This window comes from Orycteropus afer, unplaced genomic scaffold (genome assembly GCF_000298275.1).
Source record: "Orycteropus afer afer isolate SDZICR_OR568_19922 unplaced genomic scaffold, OryAfe1.0 scaffold00015, whole genome shotgun sequence".
Classification (NCBI taxonomy): domain Eukaryota; kingdom Metazoa; phylum Chordata; class Mammalia; order Tubulidentata; family Orycteropodidae; genus Orycteropus; species Orycteropus afer.
This window is the reverse complement of record NW_006921602.1, coordinates 10,995,644-11,017,295: the sequence shown is the minus strand read 5'-3', so window position 1 is coordinate 11,017,295 and position 21,652 is coordinate 10,995,644. Positions and strand designations below refer to the sequence as shown.

General features: G+C 45.1%; 1 protein-coding gene across 1 annotated transcript in view; it reads right to left on the bottom strand.

The window, feature by feature from the left end:
* Positions 1–5,977: 5,977 nt before the first annotated feature.
* The window catches only part of PARP16 (poly(ADP-ribose) polymerase family member 16), a 32,847-nt gene continuing 17,172 nt past the window's right edge, over positions 5,978–21,652 (bottom strand). Inside the window, exons 2-7 of the mRNA XM_007957696.1 lie at positions 18,752–18,889; positions 15,619–15,825; positions 9,619–9,790; positions 7,780–7,921; positions 6,991–6,993; positions 5,978–6,113 (exon numbers count right to left, since the gene is read on the bottom strand). Coding sequence (XP_007955887.1) covers positions 5,978–6,113; positions 6,991–6,993; positions 7,780–7,921; positions 9,619–9,790; positions 15,619–15,825; positions 18,752–18,889 — 798 coding nt within the window. The remainder of the gene's footprint in view (positions 6,114–6,990; positions 6,994–7,779; positions 7,922–9,618; positions 9,791–15,618; positions 15,826–18,751; positions 18,890–21,652) is intronic.

Genomic DNA, 21,652 nt, shown 5'->3' with positions numbered 1-21,652 from the left:
AACAAAAGGCTGTGTCCTGCCCATTCCCCACTACCCCCGGAAGGTACTTCTAGTGACAGATAACAAATGAGATTCCCTGAAATCAAGAAACTAATGTCCACTACCTTCTCTGAAATCCTCACCAATCCCACACTGCCTTGGCACCAAGTACTTTTTTTCTCAAGAATAACTTCCATCCCTACAGGGCCGTTCCTCTGTCATACTGGGTGGCTGAGTCGGAAATGATTTAGCAGCACCTAACAACAACTTCTTCAATCCCTTCTGGTCACATTCAACCATTACCTTCTACTATGACAGGGGATGCCCCTTAAAAATGAGAATGGCCAGACTTCATCTCTCATACTTTGGTCATGTTATCAGAAGGGACCGGTCCCTGGAGAAGGGTATCATGTTGGGTAAAGTAGAGGGTCAGCAAAAAAGGGGAAGACCCTCAACAAGATGGTTTGACACAGTGGCTGCAATGATGGGCTCCAGCATAGCAACGATTGTGAGAATGGTGCAGGACTGGGTAGTGTTTCCTTCTGTTGTGGACAGGGCCCATAGGAGTCAGAAATGACTTGGCGGCACCCAACAACAAACAACCACCTGGCAGGGAACTTTCTTGCATCTTTTCATCCATTTATTCACTCAACAGAGTCCTTAAGTACTACAGCTTAGATACTTGGGTATACAAAGAAGATCTGTGCACTGCCCTCAAGCAGCTTGCAGCTGAGTTTCAATGCAGAAAACATCATGCTCCCCACCAGCCTAGGGGCTGATAAACAATGGATATTCAATCAATGCTGCTTCCCCTTCTCTGCACACTGCAGCGAAGCACTGGAAATTTTCTAAAAACCCTTTCCAGGTAGACAAGGCGCCAGTTGGAATGAGCAGGGATGGCGGTTTGTATCTTGCTTTAGAACATCGTGATTTATTTTGGATGTTCCAAATGTCAGGTTGCAGATGCATAAGGAGAGGGGCTTATTCTAACCAGATCAGGACTAGAGGCAGCCTGGGACACTGGTCTCCATGGTGCACAGCCCCAGACAGTTTGGAAACAAACAGAAACTCATCCAGAGGGGAGAGACTGACAAGGGCAAAACACAAACAAAGGCTAAGAGATGGAAAACTCACGAGGTGGGGATGGAGGAAGGGAGTGGGGAGAGAGACTGGATGGGGGCTGGCAGGAGGCTTGAGGAGGAGCAAGGTCCTGTTTTTGTGTGAGGCGCTGAATCTAGCCTTGGGCCTCCCCCCTGTGCCCCCCCCCAAAAAAATCACTATGGCAACAGGGAGGGTGCTTGCAGCAGATTCCAAGCCAACACAAACCTCCTGGGTTTAACAGCGGGAGTGGGCTCAGATGCTAAGTTCTGAAGAAAAATAACTGAATTGGGCTCTTCAAATCACAAACTCCCTGACCTCTCCTGGTTTTATAGGCAATCAATGTTTAATGAGATGAATTAATCAGAAGCTACACTGACCCACATCCCCTACTCCACCTCTCTCATACACAGAGTAAAACCCCTCACCTTTGTGCTGGAAACTGAGGGCTCATGGGAGCCTTGGCACTTCCTGGAAGCAGGTATCTTGCCTAAGGGAGGCCCATTTGCCACCTCCCTCCCAAAGCTGTACCCCCAGACCTTGGCATTAGTGACAGAGGGCAGGCAGGGTGGCTTTTACAAGACCAAGGCATCTGGGGCCATGGTGGGAGGTGGCTCCAAAGGAAAGTCATCTGGTCTCTGCCATCAGCTCCTGGTGAACTGAGCCCAGTGGGGTCCATCAAGCAAGGAGACTGCTTCTGCTTCTTTCTCCTCCATGGGAGGGGAAGAGGTAACCACAGCATGAACCTCCTGATCGCCCAACCCCCCGCACCCCAAATCTGCCCTTTCTGGAAGCTAGCTGGCCTATGGGATTTTCCTCAGATGCAGGGTTGAGGCTAAATAGAACTCTCTCTCTCATTTAGGGTCTGTCTCTTCTCCCGGCTCTGTAATCTCAGGCACCCAGAAGCCTCACACTATCCTCTATTAGCCTAGTCCAGGGTGAATGCATCCAGCAGGCACAAGACACAATATACCTAAGGCCCATGTTACAAGTCCATGAAAATGTTTTAACATAATACATTAATACATTTGTTTTTATACCAACAGTTGTAAATATAATCTTGTTTTTTTTTTTTGTTTGTTTTTTTTAATGGAAGAAAGCAGCCCACCAGTGCCCAGGGCTCATGAAAGTCTTATATAAAGCACCCCAGCACTAGTCCTTCCTCCTGCCCACTCCAACCCTCTAGACTCCAGACATTTCCTTCCCCACATCAGTAAGTAGTTGTCCAGTATCCCCCCCACCCACTACTCAGAGCTTTTATTTATCCTCATGTCCCCATCATCAGGCTCAATGCTTGCTCTACAGTCCTATCATCCACTGTTTGGGGGTGGACAGATAGGAAGCAAAACTCTCAGGCAAAAAAACATGGAGTCTCTAGGTGTTCTGAATGGTGTCCGTAGGTGGCAAAGTTTATGTGCTCAGCTGCTAACCAAAAGGTTGGAGGTTCAAGTCCCCCGGAGGTGCCTCGGAAGGCCTGCCCTATAGAGCAGTTTTTTTTACTCTGACACACATGCGGTCACTATGAGTTAGAAATGACTAGAAGGCAGCTGGGTTTAGTGTTTTAGATAAGTACTACCTGAATGAATGAGACCTACCCCTCAACCCTGCTCTGCAACAGTGAGCTAATATGATGGCAGACTCAAGCCAAAGCAAGATCTTTTCACTTGACGTATGGAGCCAAGCCTTGGGGAACTGACTGCTAGAAACTGTGTACAGCATTTTATATCCGTACAGTATACCTTCGCCCACATCTCCTGCACTGAACTCCACTGAATCTGCTCCCATTAAGTTCACCAAAGGAGTTCTGGTAGCGTAGTGCCTAAGGTACTTGACTGCTAACCAGGAGGCTGGCAGTTCAGACCCACCAGCCACTCCTCGAAAAGAAGGTTGGGCAATCTACTTCCGTAGTGATACCACCTTGGAAACCCAACGAGGGGTCACTCTGAGTTGGGTCCGACTCCACGGCACATAACAGCAGCAATAAGTTCACCAATGATCTTCAACTCAGTAAATCCAATAGAAATTCTTCAGGTATAATCTTGATTTCTCAGCAGCATTTCCTTTTCAAGCCCTCCTTTTTGGCTTCTGTGGCACTTTGCTGTCTTCGTTTCCTCTTACTTCTCCAGACACTCCTGCTATTTCCTCTGCAGGCCCAACTCCTCTACTGGGTCATTAAAAGCTAGTAGTAATAGCAGCAGTAGACACATATCAAGTGTTTGTGCTGTGCTAGGGCACTACTGTAAGTATTAATATATGTCAATTCTTTCAATCCTCAAAACCATCCTAAATCCATTCTCCAACCATCATCCAGTGATTTTTCTGAAAATCATATCTAATCCTATCACTTTCTTGCTTAAAACCTTCCAGCGGCTTTCCCTGCCCACAGCTTTTAAGGTCTTCCATGATCCAGCCCCTGCCCACCTCTCCAATGCCTTTTCTCAACACCAGCTTCTTCCTTCTAACCCCCTTGCTTTTGGCTTCTCCAGTGAGGTTTTTGCAAGTGCTGTTCCCATTCTTCCTCCACCTCTTAGCCTAACACCAAGACATCGTCCACGTGTCTGCTGAATGCCACCCTTCCTGAAGCCCAGGAGAGGAATGCAACATGGTGAATAGGACCACTGACACTCAAACCAGTGTGCTAGCTCAAGTCTTAGCTTCACCACTGCCTAGCCTATAACCTTGGGCAAGATATTAAACCCTCTGGGACCTCAGTAAGGTGCCCTGGTTGACGTAATGGTAAAGCACCTGCCTGCTAACCAAAAGGTCAGCACTTCAAACCCATCAGCCACTCTGTGAGAGAAAGATACGGCAGTCTGCTCCCATAAATATTACAGCCTTGGAAATATTACAGGGTAGTTGCACTCGGTTCTATAGGATCACTGAGTCACAAGTGACTTAATGGCAATGGGTTTAGTTTTGATTTGGGGCTTCAGTTTCTATGACTTCCATTTTCTTATCTGTAGAGTAGACAATAACCATACCTACCTCACAGGCATGTTGTGAGGATCAAATAAATTCATGTATGTAAGGTGCCTGACAGTGTTACTTACAGGTGTCAGCTCCGTATTTCCTGACCCCGCATCACATTAGCACCTCTTGCCAAGTGTTTTCCACCTCACGTGCATCAAGAATAGAACAGTGTTCCATAGGATTGTCCACTGCTGATTCTTCAGTAGATCACCTGCACCTTTCTTCAGAGGTACTCCTGGGTGGATTTGAACACCTAACCTTTTGATTAGCAGCCAAGTGCTTAACTGTTTGTGCCACTCAGGGACTCCAAAACTCCAATACAATACCGTAATAGCAATCTCACTCCTGGGACTGTTTGTTGATCTGGACCCCTTGCCAGACCTCCTGCTCCATGAGGGTGAGGGCATTTTGAACTTGATCCAGGTAGGATGTCTAGGGCCTGGCGCCCAGTAGGTGCTCACATATTTGTTACATCAATGACTAGGAATCCAAGACCTACTAGATATCCTGGTGATTCATGTTCTCCAGCAACCAGCCACCCTGAACAAGGAAGGGAATTGAGAGTAAGACTGTTGACGACTAATGAGACACACAGAGCAGACTCACACCAAGGCCACCAGCAGTCACAAAGGTGAGCTCGTCATTAGGAAAGTACTTTTATTGTTTTGGAAATGTTCCAATATTCAATGTAAAAACCATGATAGGACAGTGGCTTTCTTACACCTTTACAAATTATAGAAAAATGATTTTTCTCCTTCTTTACAGAAATCTCACCCTTAAATCAGACAGGGTTCCACTATGGCTGAAACCTAACAGGAAGGAGGGAACAAAGATGACAGCAAAGAGGGTCTCGGTTCTCTGGGTACCCAGAAGGCTTTTTTCCTCCACCTTTAGAGCCCTTTTTAGCCCCACAGACCTGTAATCCCTCTGAGGGAAGCTCAGCCCCTATGGATGACAGAACACTGTGGCTGGCCTCTGTCTCAATGACCAGCAGCCCCCTGAAGGCCTGCCAGGGCCAAGCAGGCTGCAATCAAGGCAGCTTCATAAGAATGAGAAGAGCCTGAAGCTCAGATCCCTTTTCTCTAATAACAGCCAGAAAGAGGCTGTGGACACTGGCCAAACAATGCTCTAGTTTTAGAAATTTTCCCTTTTCTGCAACTCACAAAGCCTAATTTGTCAAAAAATAATAGTAGTAATAAAAAGCAAACATTTGGTTCCATTTCAGCTGTAAGCAGCAGTTGGTAATTTTTAGAAAAAGACGACTTGAGTTGCTCATTGTTAAGTTCGTATTTTTTAATCAAGCCTTTGATTCCTTCCTTTCTCATCCATGGTTTGGGGTGGGGGTGGGGGACACAGTAACAGGAGGCTGTTTCTCCTGATTTGAGAAAACCATTAAGATGTTTTGCACTCACATACAAAGGGCTGATGGAATTCAAAAACGATCCCACCAATTTTTATGAGAAACATGACTGTTCCTCTTGGGTGTCTTGAGTCAAAACAAGGCAACCGCCTAGTGATTTATAGTCCCCACTACACATTTTCCGCCTTCCAGAAGGCATTAGAGAAAGGGCCAGCCTCTGCCAGGAGCATTGTAAACACACCACTGACAGCTTGGACACTTTGTTTTTAAACGCAGCAGGACTTTTCCTTTGGCCCTGGCTAGAAAGCCACCTCCCTAGGACTGACTGGGAAGGAGCAGACAGGAGGGCTCCCCTGAATCTTAAGCATGAAGGACCAGAGGTCCCATGGACCAAAGTGTGGCTGAGAGCATCATCAAAGGCAATGGATACATTTATGGCATACAGAAATTGTCCTGCGATCCCCAACTGGCTACCAGGCTTGGCCTGGCTGGATGCAAGGTGCAGGGGTACAGAACAAGTTTATCATAAGGCACGTGGTCAAAATGGCTCCCACACCAGGCCCAGAAAGATTATCTCTTCGCACGATTCCAAAAGTGTTGGAAGGCAGAGGAGTTGATGGCACTCACTATGAGCAGCAGCAGCAGATACATGGATATCATGACCATAAACCAATGGCTAGAAAACCAGGAAAGCTGGCTGGAAGCCCTATTTAAGAGGGGAAAAAGAGTGATGTTGGCAAAAAGAGAAAAAAACCTTTTTTTTTTTTAATGTATGCAACAACTTCTGACTCAAAGCAGACTAAATGAAGAATTTCATCCTCTGCGTGAGCCATGAAATAAAGCTTCATGTTCCTTCACTTGGGAAATCTGGAGCTATTTGCCCTGGCACTGACACGCCTTTCAACAGAACATTTTCTAAATGTACAAAGACAGCTATGCAATGAGCTCATCCTGATATTCCTTCCCTTTTATAGCTCCTCTTTTACCTTTTATAACCTGTCTGCTCTTAAGCAAGGCTTCAGTATCCAGCTCAAGATTGTCTGTCCAGACGGAGGCAGAGGGCATGTTATTGAGCTAAAAGTGTTTTCACTTTTAGACATGCATAGATACAAATCTGAGCTGGGGACATCTTCTTTGACCCACTGGGAGATGATCTGAGCCATCCAAGTGAGCACTGGAGACTCCAGGGAAAAGTAGGGAAGGAATGGAATTTTCAAAAGAAAAACCCAGATGATTTTAAACCAAAGGACAAAGTTCCCTAGACTCAGAACCCCATACAGATTTCCAAAGTTTCAGGGGAAATTTTACTGATTTATGAAATCCTGAAATAACCTAAGAGTAGAGATTATTAACGGAGCTCTGGAGGCATAGTACCTAAGGCATTTGACTGCTAACCAAAAGGCTGACGGTTCAAACCCACTAGCCACTCCTTGGAAGGAAGACGGGGCAAATCTACATCCATAGTGATAATGCCTCAGAAACCCAAGGAGGAGTTGCTATGAGTCAAAATCAGCTCGATAACATATTACAACAACAACAAGAGATTATTAAAAGTCACCCTCTGCCCCAACTCACCTGCTCACCTGCTGCTGACCCTCAAAACAGGCTCTCTTTACCATCGACCCCAATAATGTGACAATATCTCGAAGTAACCCCTCCAGGCCCTGGAGCACCCTGTACATACCACATACCCCCCACTACCACACTGCTGGGTGAGATTAGGCATCCAACCTGGGTCTTAAGAGAGGAAGGCCTCCTTCTGCTGTGAGGTTCAGCATTCTCATTTTGGACATAAAGAGGAGCTATCTCAGGTAGAGAGAGAGGCAGGAGGGGAGGTTCTGTAACCACTTTGGAAACTGCAAATACCCTCAGCCGGCTTCCATTCACTGCCTGTCAGCTTAACATAGCCACAGGATTTTAGACTGATCTGTGAGCCTAAGTGGCTAAGTACTGGGGCAGCCAATTTGGCCACGTTAGTTCCTCATGCTTTGTGTTTATAAATCTCCTTCTACCTTCTTCATTAGAATGGCACGGTCCTTTTTGGGCCAGGATCACATCTTACTAGACCCCTCACCAGGTCTTGCATGGTGCTTTATGCATAGGTGGGGTCTAACAAAAGTCCATGGTGGATGGGGAGGAAGTGAGAGGGGAACTGTTGCATTGTGGTAAACTGTGGTCAATGACATGAGACAAAGTATATGTGAACTGCTGTATGGAAAGCGAATTTGCTCTGCAAATCTTCACCCAAATCACACACACACACACAAAAAAAAGTCCATGGTGGGCAGGGGAGGCTGATAACTAAGAAACCCAATACTTTGAATACAGCCATTAATTTCTCCTGGCTCTCATGCAGGGACTGTCCTTCTTACCTCTTGGGCTGCTTCTGCGAGTATACCAGCAGGTACTTCACTCGCAGGAGCTGGTTATTGGTGACCACAAAGTACTTTGGAGGGATGTCGCCTCCTTCACTATGCTTGATTCTCGCTCTTCTGCGATCTATCTCCTTGGAATCTGAATAAGGAGAGACCAATCAACACATGTGTGAGAAAACAAGTACAATTTTGCTGTAAGGGAAAACACAGTAACAAAGGAAACAAATTATAAATATAAATGGGGTCAGGCCTCCTGGTCCTGGGGGTGGAAAAGCCCCAGAGGGTGAAGAGTGTGCCTATGTGTGATGTACCACTAAAACAAGGGGACAGACAGAATGACAACAGAGGGAAAAAGAATAAGAAAATGTAAGGGATGAAAGGGAAAAAAGGAAGAACCTAGCTGAGTGGGGGGAAGCGGAGGGAAAAGCAGACTAGTAGCAAAAACAAACACAAGATATTCTGCGACTAGGAACTAGGAACTGGACTTAATCTGAAACAAGTCTCTTAGTTGTTGTTGTTGTTGTTATGTGCCGTCGAGTCAGCCCTGACTCATAGCGACCCCTCCTTGGGTTTCCAAGGCAGTATCACTATGGAAGTAGGATTGCCCAACCTTCCTTCCGAGGAGTGGCTGGTGGATTTGAACCACCAGCCTTCTGGTTAGTAGTCAAGTGCCTTAGCCGCATTTTAAATGAACCAGTCTGGATTCGAGCATCTCAGAACGCTTATTTTCCACCCTTCATCCCAAAACCTGTTTTCAAAAAAGTAATAACCTTTTCTTTTAATGGCATGAAAAAGCTTCACCAAAAACAAAATGGGGGGGGGGGAACCACAAAGCTTCGTGACAGCAAAAGCTGCAAGGTTTTGTTTGATGCTTAACGTCACAGTCGGCAAACTTCCCAAGAATTATAAACACACAAATATTCATGCCGTCTGGTTTAGGAGGATGGTGTCAGACCTGGGCCTGTTCCTCAGGATTCCAGTTGTTTTATATTAGAGGACAGGAACAGCCAATTGTCCGGATTCTCTTTTTTTTCTTTTTTTTTTCCAGCAAAAGCATGGGCCAGTTCTAGAGACCAGTATGATAGTTCTGTGACCTCTCTGGCCTTTGAGGTGGGCAAATGGGGAATAATATGAGGGACATATTGGGGGGTAGCTTTGAGGTAGACAGCTGGTATACCAGCTCTCTGGATCATACCCCTGGCCTCACACCCCTGGCCTCAGCTTTCCCTTGTATCCTATCCTCTGGCTGTCCTTTGCATTCTCAGGGGGCTCTGGCACTCATCAGAGTAGCCTGGAGGGTCAGGGTCTGGACCCAGAGTCCTTAGCTTCAGTTCAGCTCTCTGCTGATACCTGGTGCCCAAAATGAGTTAGACTGTTGAAACGGCAAATATTTTGTTACTTATATATTTATCACAATTAAAAAAAAAAAAAATGAATGAGACTCAGTTCCTGTCCTCGAGGAGCCCCACTGTCTCACCCTCACCCTCATCTATCAAATTTCACCTTCTTGAGACACCATATGTTTTGTTGTATTTCATAAATCTTACTTTCTTCTCAAAGCTTTCCCTGCCACCCACCATGATCGCCCTTTCCTGAGTTGCCCCTATAACCCTCATCAGCTCCCTCCCCTGGCACTCCTTCCCTTATAGTAAGAGATATCTTTTCCACCGTATGTCTAATCCTGAAAGAAACTGACTACTTACTCCTTGAAGGCAGCCTTTGCCCTGCATTGCTCTGGACCGAGCTCATCCCTTGGCATGAAATGGGTGCTCCACCCAATAGCTGGGCCTGTGTACCCCACACCCAGGCCCAGGCCATGGCCAAGCCCTCACTCACCTTTTTTCTTGGTTTGACACTTGACATCTGGGTGGTCAATGACCTCACACACAGCCACACAGCTGAGGAGGGGGCCAAGGAGGCTGTGCTGCCACCCATGGCCATGGGGGCTGTAAATGAGGGCCAGGCTCAAGTCACTGGTGAGGTAGGTCCCTTCCCCAAACAAGGATGTCTGGAATGGCAGAGGCCGACAGAAAAGAAACAAAGCTCGGTGAATGCAGAGTTGGGAGTCAGCACAGCCAGACGACACAGGTCTTTCTTCAACACAGAGCTGTAAATGAAAAATCTTCAAGCCTGCTGTTTCCCAGCAAAAGACACAGGATCAACTAATCCTGGGACATCATCATATGGCTACTACTCAACATATTCTGCTCTGAATACAGTTTAATTGTGGATTTAGCCCTCTAACTCAACAACCTATCAGTTCCTGGTAGTTAAAGTCAACTGGGAAAAGCATAGTTATATGAGTCCAAACAGACCAGAGTTTGAATCCCGCCTCTAACTGCTGTTGTTGTTGTTGTTTGCCGTCGAGTCCGACCCAACTCATAGCGACCCCTCCTTGGGTTTTCGAGGCAGTATCACTACGGAAGTAGATTGCCCCATCTTCCTTCTGAGGAGTGGCTGGTGGATTTGAACCGCCAGCCTTCTGGTTAGCAGTCAAGTGCCGTAGCCACTATGCTACCAGAGTTATATAAACTCTCTGGATCTCAGTTTCTACATTACAAAATGTGGCTAACAGTACCTCCTTCATAAGGTTGTGGGCGAGGACTGAAGAAGGTAATGTACATAAAATCAAGCAGAACATCTGGCACACAAGTGCTGAATAAAGATTACTTGGGTCCTCCATGGAGTCCCTACATGGTACAAACAGTTAACACACAGCTCAGATACTGAGAAAAGGTTGGAGGTTCAGGTCTACACAGAAGCACCTCGGAAGAAAGGCCTAGTAGCCAGCTTCCAGAAAATCGGCCTCTGAAAATCCTAGGAAGTACAGTTCTAATCTGACACCATGAGGTCACCTTGAGTCAGAGTCAACTCCACAGCAACTGGTGCTGGGTGCTCTATCACAAGTTTCTATGTTGTAGCATATAGAGTGATTCCTGTTACATGAAGGCATGAAGCAAAATTACACTGATGGGCTTGCAGAAGTAATGTCACATCCTATGTGCAAGGAAGTCACACCTGAAGGGGGAATATAACCCAAGACATTACTTGGAAAAGAAATGAGTCTCTCAGACCAGAAACCATAATGGAATGAGGGAGCCCTACATGAAGGTCAGGGTATGTTACTCTATTTGTCTTGGTGTTAACCAAGAAAATGGCCAAAGGTCTAGGAGTTAGCTCCCTGGTGGTGTGTTAAGATGTACTCTCCATAAGGAACAGGCCAGGTGACAGCAGTAAGGATTCCAGGTGAGGTACCTGTAAGTTGAGGCAATAGCAAGGACAGCAAACACATCCTTTGCCCATGACAGACACCAATAATCACTTAAGATGACCAACACAAAAATATCAATCATGGCACTCATTCACACTGAGCTGAGACCAAGACCCAGACTCCTTCACAACATAACATTCCAGGTAGCTGAAACCAATGAATGGGATTTGGCATTCAAGTTGAAACTCATTTTCTATCTCTGGGCCATCGTATCAACATTACAAAATGATGAATAGACTTAAATAGCTCATGGAAAAACATCCTAACCTCTGGAAATGAGAACTGTCCTATTCTGCAGTGTCAGGCTTCCACAATTCTAAACCTGTTAAGTAAGGCTTAGGGGAAATGAATCAACCCTTTGGTTGGCCTCTGAGAAGCCCCTTGCCATGGTAGACAATGTTCTCATCTCTCAAACACTGACATAGACCTTTTCCAAAGATGCTGGATGCCCTCCAATCTGACCCCATATTCCCTGCTCACACTTGCCAAGTATGCACCCTTCCCTAGTTTCAAAAATCTCGTGCAAGCCTGCCATAAGCAGAGCTGCACTAGTGTGGGAACCTTGGAGTACCTCTGCCATGAAAACAATCTCACAGCCTCAGGTGGCAAGTGGGCTCCCTCCAGCAAGTCTCTCACTGAAAATCCAGAAGAGAAAGCCAATAGGGGACTGCCTTACCAAAGGACTCTTCGTCAGATGTCTCTAAGCAGTAAACTCCATGGGGCACTGAAATGAAGGTTTGCTGTACAAGAATGTCATCTGCAGGCTGACTCGGGTGAAGTAGAGGCCCCCTAGATTCCAATAATGATAAACTGAGCCAGTATAAACAAACCTGTCATCCTCAGCAAAACCCAACCACCTAAGCAGATGCAGGAGTGTTAGAAAATGCCCCTTTAGCCTCAGGGCTACTGCATCAGCTACAACCATGAGCCCATGGTTCATAAGCCAGACAAGACAGATGCTGCCACAACTGGGGGAAACTACTACTCCTAGACACCTTTTCCATGAGCCTATTAAAGCAACTGCCTCTTCCTAAGTGCTTACTACTTGTGGAACCCTTTGCATCCATTACCAGTTTCAATCTTCTCAGCACACCTGAATGTGGGTAATAAAATCAAACCAAATCTGGTGCCTGGGAGTCGATTCCAACTCAGAGTGACCTTACAGGGCAGAGTAGAACTGCCCTGGATATCTACAAGGAAGATCAGTTATATGACTATTATTCAAATTTACCCACCAACCAGTAAAACTAAAGATGAAGAAATTGACGATTTTTACTAACTACTGCAGTCTGAAATTAATCAAACACAGAATCAAGATGCATTGATAAAGACTGGTGATTGGAATGTGAAAGTTAAAAACAAAGAAGGATCAATAGTTGGAAAATACAGTCTTGGTGATATAAATGATATTGGAGGTTGCATGACAGAATTTTATAAGATCAAGCCCTTAGTCACTGCAATCCCTTTTTCAACAATTTAAAGAGCAACTAAACATGTGGACCTCATCAGATGGAATACACAGGACTCAAATTGACTACATCTATGGAAAGAGAAGATGGTGAAGCTCAGAATCAGTCAGAACAAGGCCAGGGGCCAACCCCAAAACAGACCATCAACTGCTCACATGCAAGTTCAAGCTGAAACTGAAGAAAATTGAAACAAGTCCAAAAGAGCCAAAGTATGACCTTAAGTATATCCCACCTGAATTCAGAGACCATCTCAAGAACAGATGTGACACACTGAACACTAATGACCAAAGATCAGACAAGTCATGGGATGACATTAAGAACATCATACAGGAAGAAACCAAAGGTCATTAAAAAGAAAGGAAAGAAAGAAAAGACCAAAATGGATGTCAGAAGGGACCCTGAAATTTGCTGTAGAATGCAGAGACGCTAAAGTGAAAGCAGGCAATGATGAAGTAAAAGCGCTGCACAGATTTCAAAGGGCAGCTCGGGAAGATAAAGTATCCAAATAAAATGTGGAAAGACCTGGAGTTAGAAAATCAAAGGGAAGAACAAGCTTAGCATTTCTGGGGCTTAAAGAACTGAAGAAAAAATTCAAGCCTCAAGTTACAATACTGAAGGATTCTATGGGCAAAATACCGACTGACGCAGGAAGAATTCAAAGATGGAAGAAACAAACAAGTCACTGTACCAAAAAGAATTAATCTACAGAGGAGGAGGTAGCATAAGATCAAGAAGTGATAGTACTAAAGGAAGAAGTATACGCTGCACTGAAGTCAATGGTGAAAAACAATCTCCAGGAATTGACAGAATACCAATTGATATGTTTCAACAAACAAGATACAATGCTGGAAGTGCTCACTCATCTATGCCAAGAAATTTAGAAGACAGCTACCTGGCCAACCAACTAGAAGATATCCATATCTGTGCCCACTCCAAAGAAATGTTATTCAACAGCATGCAGAAATTATCAAACAATATCATTAATACCACATACAAGTAAAATCTGCTGAAGACACATCAACAGGGAACTCCCAAACATTCAAACCAGATTCAGAAAAGGGTATGGAATGAGGGATCATTGCTGATTTCAGATGGATCCTGAATGAAAGCAAGTAATACCAAAGAGATGTTTACCAGTGTTTCATTGACCATGCAAAGGCAGTCAACTATGTGGACCATAACATAGTTATGATAACATTATCATGGATAACATTATGAAGGACTGGAATTCCAGAACACCTAACTGTGCTCATGTACACAAAGCAAGAAAGTTGTTTGAACAAAACAAGGGGACACTGCATGGTTTAAAATCAGAAGAGGTGTGTGTCAGGGTTGTATCCTCTCACCATACTTATTCAACTGTACGCTGAGCAAATAATCCAAAAAGCTGGACTGTGTGAAGAAGAATGTGGCAACAGGATTGGAGGAAAACTCATTAACAACCTACAATATGCAGACAACACAATCTTACTTGCTGAAAGCAAAGAGGACTTGGGGCACTTACTGATGCAGATCAATGACTACACCCTTACAACTGGACCAGTAAGCAACATCATGATAAACAGAGAATAGAGTGAAGTTGTCAAGGATTTCATTTTACATGGATCCATGCTGCTCAGGGAAGCACCAGTCAGGAAATCAATGACATACTGCATTGGGAAAATCTGCTGCAAAAGACCTCTTTAAAGTGTTACAGAGCAAAGATGTCTCTTTGAAGACTAAGGAGTGTTTGACTCAAGCCATGATATTCTCAATCACCTCATATGCACAAGAAAGCTGGACAATAAATAAGGATGACCGAAGAATTGATGCCTTTGAATTATGGTGTTGGCAAAGAATACTGAATATACCATGGACTGCCAGAATGAAGTACAGCCAGAATGCTCCTTAGAAGTGAGGATGGCAAGACTTTGTCTTGTGTACTTTGGACATGGTATTAGGAGGGACCAGACTCTGGAGAAAGACATCATGCCTGGTCAAGTAGAGGGTCAGTGAAAAAGAGGAAGACCCTCCACAAGATGGACTGACACAGTGGGTGCAGCAGTGAGCTGACAGCACGACTGTGAGGCTGGGGCAGCACCGGGCAGTGCTTTGTTCTGTTGTACAAAGGGTCACGATGAGTCAGAACCAACTCACACACCCAACAACAACAGCAATCTTTATGGGAGCAGACTGCCATGTCTTTCTGCCCCAGAGCAGCTGGTGGGTTCGAATCACCAACCTTTCCGTTAAAATAGTATCCCCATTTTATCAATAAGAAAACTGAGGCTCAGAGTGTTTAAGTAAATTTGCCCAGGGCCAGAGCTACTAAGTAAGTCTTTCTGGCTCCAGCATCTGTCTGTACTCCTCTTCCTACACTTCACTGGAGTAGTGCCAGCAACAAGGAGGTTGGTAACTCTGTTTGCACTACTGAAAGAGGGAGGAAAGGAGCTCAAGGAGGGAGAGAAAAAGGATGACATCCTTCAGTTTTCACTACTGGAGTGAGTCTGAGCGTAGTGCTTCTCAAACTTCAATGTACAGAGATCACCAGGGGGTCTTGTGAAACTGTTAGTTTCTTTTCTAGACAAGACCTGAGACGGAACATTTCCATCAAGGGCCCAGGTGATGCTACTGGTCCAGGAACCATGCTGAGTAGCTAGGACTGGACACACATCAAAATCCTCTGGAGAGCTTTAGAAGGAATCCTGAAGTCAAGGCCCTACCCCCTTTGGGGGATTTTCTGACTTAACTGGTCTGGGCAGTGTTTTGTTCTGGTGTACATAGGGTCACTATAAGTCAAAACCAGGCACTTGGATTTTCCCAAGTGATTCTAATGTGCAGCCAAGGCTGGGAAACATCCTTAAATCCCTGCTTCGGAAACTGTAATCTGCATTGGAACCACTTGCAGATCTTATTAAAATGTAGGTTCTGATTCAGGTCTGGCACAGGGCCTCTCTAACAGGCTCCCAGGTGCTGCTGCTGATGCTGCTGATGGTCTGCAGCCCACACTTTGAGCTATGAGGCCCCAGACACCCACCCACCCCACTCCCAACCCCGTCCAGACAACTCCCAGGGTTCTGACCCACCCCATTCAGCAGGGTGCCCCTTAGGCCCCACCTTGTTCAGGTGGCAGTGCAGGCCATTATGGATGATGGAATGGAAATTTTCTAGGCGGCTCCCGTGGAAGGCGTAGATTAGGTCTCGTTCTCCTTTGGTCTCATAAAATTTGGCGTTGGCTGGGTCAGAATACTCAATTTCAAACAGGAAGTCCGGCGTGGGGACAGGCATGTGAGAGGCACCCGTCAGCTTTTGGATCTTTTCGAACTTGAAAACATGAAAGGAGTGACATTTTTATCTGGGAAGTGGGTAAAATGCGCTGCAAAAATGTCCTCTTAAAGCCTTGGGCTAAACCATGAGCTTTGCTCACAAGAACTGATTTCATGAGGATAAAGACACTAGTTTACAAACAAGCTCAGAGCTTGTTGCTCAATACTGCTTTCTTCTGCAAAGTGACCACCACCACCCGTGAGGAACATACTACCCAGAACAGTCAACCACACAAGACCAAAAGGGCAGCGTTCGCCCAAAAACAAAGTTCAGAATGCAGGCAGGGGCAGGAAAGAATGATGAATGGAAACAGAGAACTCAGAGAGGAAGCGGGAAGAGTGCTATTAAACTGAAGGGATTCCAACTAATGTCACGCATCAAAATGTGTGTAAAATTACTGAATGAAAAACGTATTTTCCCTGTAAACTTTCAAATGAAACACAACAACTTAACAAAAAAAAAGACTGCTTTCTTCTAGAAAGCTTTTCCTTATAGTGAACTGATAGGCACTAACAGCTCCTTCTAACTAGAGGTGACTTTTAATTTTCCTAACACTTTCACATATTTCCTGCATTCCATCTTTATGATACTGCCATGAGGTGGGGAGGTGTGATAAGTTGCTAAAACAGCCACATATTTTTCTTCCCATCTCTGTCCCTGCACCCTTCTGCAAGGTGCCTTTGTAGGCAGTTGTTGTTGTTGTTATGTGCCATCAAGTCGGACCCGACTCATAGCGACCCCTCCTTGGGTTTCCAAGGCAGTATCACTACGGAAGTAGATTGCCCCATCTTCCTTCCAAGGAGTGGCTGGTGGGTTTGAACTGCCAGCCTTCTGGTTAGCAGTGCCTTAGGCACTACGCTACCAGAGCTCCCTTTGTAGGAAGAATTCCACCAAAATTCCATTAAGAGGTGGAACCTCTTTCTCCACCCTTTGAATCTGAGCTTGGCCATCCATGTATTTGCTTTGGCCAATGGGACCTTAGAAGACATGGCAAAGGGCTTGCCCTTTCTTGTTTGCTGCTGGGAATACCTCATCTTTCACTATCAAGTGAACAAGCCCAGACTAGCCTCCTAGAGAATGAGAGCCTCATAGAGGAAGGCCCCAACCTCCACAGCCATCCCAATGCAAGTCCAAGCAATGTAAGTGAGGTTACTCTAGAACGTCCAGTCCCAGCCAAGCCAGCCCAGACTAGAACCACCTACCCAATCAACCTACAGAATCAGGAGAACCAATCAATCTTGGTGGCTTTAAGTTAAGTTTTGGGGATGGCTTGTTCTGCAGCAAAAGCTAACTGATACAGAATGACAAGGTCCTTCATAAAGGAAAACAATCCTCTTCGGAGCAAAAATTGCATCATTTCAGTGGTTTTCAAACAGGAGGTCAAAGACCAAAGCAAAAGTCTCTGGGTTATGATTAAATGAGAAAAATTAAGGCACTGTAACATATATTTATGTTGATGTAAGGTTGCCATGATGCTTTTTTTTTTTTTTTTTTTGGATGATATGTCCTTTAAGATTAGGACCATCCTCCTTTTTTGATGTTAAAATACCCTTTTATAAAATGATGATAGATGGTACACTAATGGCTGGACTTGGGCAAAGTAAAAAGCTGGCAGCCCTGGGTCCCAACACCCAACATTTTAATAGAAATTTAACTGGTCTATCATCAAAAGCCAAGGAGCCATTGCCTTGTCCACTTCAGCTACTGTATTCAAAATCTAACTGGTGACCACATGCTGTTGTTGTTGTTATGTAACGTCAAGTCAGACCCGACTCATAGCGACCCCTCCTGGGGTTTCCAAGGCAGTATCACTACAGAAGTAGATTGCCCCATCTTCATTCCAAGGAGTGGTGGTGGGTTTGAACTGCCAACCTTCTGGTTAACAGTCAAGTGCCTTAGCCACTATGCTACCAGAGCTCCTGGTGGCCATATAAGAAATAAATAAATGAGACGATGAATAAAATGAAACCCAGAGATCATGCAGGAGTTAGAAGGCCAGACTGACAATGAATATGGGTCTCCTGACCCAACTCTGGGCTCTTCATGTTATTTTACCATCCAACACAGGAGGTCCCTTAGACACTAGATTCCAAGATACTAAATTCTTAAGGAAGGATTTTTATCTTTAGCAGGAGATCAGTACAATTAAGCCACTGCTGCCACTCAGAGAGAAGAGCACCAGATCAGGGGTCAGATCATAGACTCTGGTCCTTGTCATGCTAGCCTGTCCCTGAAAAGCCATGTGAGCTGGCGAAACGATTATGGAGTGTCTCAGCTATGTCAGCAACTGTGTCGGGGGGTGACACACATACTATCATAGCCCATCTCTGAGGTAACAATATTCTCAAGTTAGAAATGGGGAGACTACAAAATTGCTGGAAGTGGGATTTGAGCCTAGAGCCTGAAGTTTTCCACGATTTTGAGCTCTGCCTTTTTCCTGACAACTGGATTAGGCAATGTGTCTTAAGGTATGCTCAGGATCCACTCTCATTAGAATTACCTGGCATGCTTGTAAATAAAATTATATCCAAGATTTACCAACAAGCCCTTAGTATGTGTCAGGCATTTTTCTAACTACGAAAATTCATTCAGATCTCACCACCAGTTTTTTGATGGGAGTATACTACCACGATCCCCATTTTATAGAGGAGGAAACTGAGGTACTGAAACGCACCCAGTAACCTGGTCAAGGTCACACAACTAGCAAGAGGCAGAACCCAGCTTTGCACTACCAGTGTGCAGCCTGGACGCCACTCTAGACACAGAATCACAATTTCTGCAGATACTGCCCAGGAATCTGCATTTTCAACAAGCTGCTCACATCATTTTGGTGCACAAGGTGTCTCAAAGCCACTGGACCCAGGACTGACCCAGAGAGCTCTTGGGCTCTAGGAATCTGTAGTCCCACACACCAAAGTCTCACCTCTGCCTTCCCTGCACTGTGGATTGTCAGGGCCTTCGATGACAGAATCCAGCTCACCAGGTCCCAGGCACGTTTGTCTTTGTCTCCGGAAGACTGGAGAAGTTCTTTCAGGTTAGGTAACATGCTGGCATCTGCAAGCTAAAGAGGGGGGTTGAGGAGGAGAGGATGTAAAACTTCCATTAGCAAGGATCCTAACAAAATGATAACCAGGGGCCCTCTAGTGTTGATGCTGGTGACTTTCACTTCTTTCATATTTCAAGAGATTTCCTACCCATTAACCAAATAAATCTATTGCCTTCAAGTTGATTTCAACACTACAGAATAGAATAGAAGTTCCCCATAGGGTTTCCAAATCTGTGCTCTTTATGAAAGCAGACTGCCTTATCTTTCTCCCACACAGTGTCTGATGTGTTTGAACCGCCAACCTTTTGGTTAATAGCCTAGCACTTACCACTGCGTCAGCAGGATGTCCTAAGGGGGCAGAAAATGCACAAGTCCATAATCCCCTTTCCAAATAGCAAAACCCTAAAGGTCTGAGCACTGAAGTTGCTCTCAGCACCTGAGTTGATGTGAGTTTTTATATATGGAATGTGTTTATGCATTTTGTCGCAGGAATACCAATGTGTCTGATTATGGGATGCTATCTGGCGTAGTGCTTAAGGCATCTGACTGCTAACCAGAAGGCTGGCAGTTCAAACCCACCAGCCACGCCTCAGAAGGAAGGCTGGGCAACTTACTTCCATAGAGATACCACCTCAGAAACCCATGGAGGGATCACTATGAGTCGAAATCAACTTGACGGCAGTGAGTCTGGTCGGCTTTGGTTTGGATCTCACTGAAGGTATTACCAAGTATATTTGGTCATGCACCTGTCGGTAAAGGGCTGCTGTTCCTCAGTGACATGAAAGGTTAACATACTTGGCCTGCTAACCAAGGAGGTTTGCGTCTACCCACAGGGCCCTCAGAAGAAAAGCCTGGTGATCTACTTCTGAAAAAGCAGCCATTGAAAACCCTATTCATGGTCACCATGAATCACAATCATATCTATGGCAACTAGCAGGTTTTTCTGGTAAAAGCTTAACAAAGTTTTTTCCCTTTAGCAGGAGAAAATGACCTTCAGTTAACTTTCTGTTAATCTGTTCCCCTGAAGACCTGCCTGATAAAGACAATATGGCAACTACATTGTTATGAAACTGTTTATAGTAAAAAATGACCCTGATAAGAATTATCTGCATGGGATCAAACCACAAAGATCAGACAGAACTTGAGGAGGCAGAGAGTTGATGTTAATGAGGGAGGAACAGCTCAAAAAAGGAGGGTGAGAATGGTCACACAACTCACAGAATGTAAGCAGTGTGACTAAATCGCACTTGTAGAAACCGTTGGTGTTGTGTTTTGCTGTGTATATTCTCAACAACAACAAAATAAAGAAAATTTAAGGGTATCATGCTTGGTAAAGTGGAGGGTCAATGAAGAAGGGGAAGGCCCTCTTGTGGACAGACACAGTGGCTGCAACGATGGGCTCAGGTATAGCAGGGATCGTGAGGCTGGCACGAGATGGGGCAGTGTTTCCTTCTGCTTTGCATAGGGTCGCTATGAGTCAGAGATGACTTGACAACAACAACAACAAATAGGATTACCAAATAAAATACAAGCCACTAGGTTAAATTTCAATTTCAGATGAAAAACAAGTCGTTTTTTAGTATGTTTGTCCCATGCAGTATCTGGGGAATACTTGTATTAAAAAATTACTTATTGCTTATCTGAAATTCAAATTTGACTGGACGGCCTGTATTTTTAATTGCTAAATCTGGCAAACGTACACTTAACAAGGCCCTTTGGACTCTGGTCTGGCCTCCCTGCCTAACTGTGCCTTCTGTCACCAGCATGCCACCACCACCAGCACTGTTTGCTGTCTAGTCGATTCCAACTCAACTTCTACCCCCACGCTGTTCCTCAACTGGTTGCTCAAGGAGGTAGCATTTTTGGAGCTCCCCTCGACCCCCAAATAATATAACTAAGACCACTGTTAGTTGTGCCTAAGTCCTATCCAAGGGAAGGAGAAACTGTATGCGAGGTGTATTATGGAAGGGAGGTAAACCAGATACAAAATCACTGCCATTGAATCGATTCCAATTTACTGTAATCCTCATTGGGTTTCCAAGGCTGTAAATCTTTATAGAACTTGACTGGCCCATCTTTCTTCTGTGGAACAGCTAGCAAGTTCGAACCACCAGCCTTTTGGTTAACAGCCAGATGCCTTAACCACTATACCTCCAGAACTCAGTAGGGGTAGGTGACAGAAAACTCTTGAAAATAAGCATACACTGGAGTCCAAAGATGATGACAGCCAGCAAATGATATGTGTGTAGGGGCATCCATCAACCCACCCCACTGTGCAAAGAGCCTGAAACCAACTGCCTAATGGGAAGACAAAGCAACCAGAGAGTTCACTGATTCAGACAGGAGTTCATGACAGTAGAATATGTTTACCAACAGCCAGGTCCAGGAGGATAAGTGTTCAGAAGGAAGGCAGGCATTTCTGAGGCTGGGGTTGAAGGCAGAGGAAGGAGGTAGGATGGAAGTGGGCCAAAAGTGAAGGGAAGGATTTGAGAGGCAGAGCAAAGAACACTCTAAATGGGAAAGAACATGGCAGAAAGAAATAAATAGCACCTGTCCCAAAATGTACATCCCTGCCTCAAAGGCCCTCAGGGCCAGAGAGGTGATGGAAATGAGTAAGGGGGAGTCTAAGAAAGAGTACTAAGTGCTGTGAACTGGACACCACTGGCCTGACCAGGACCCAGCTACCAATTCACAGGGCAATGTCACCCAGTCTGCAGACCCTTGGACTCTCTTTTTTTTTTTTGAAGAAGTCAGAAAGCTGTAAAAAAAAAAAAAAAA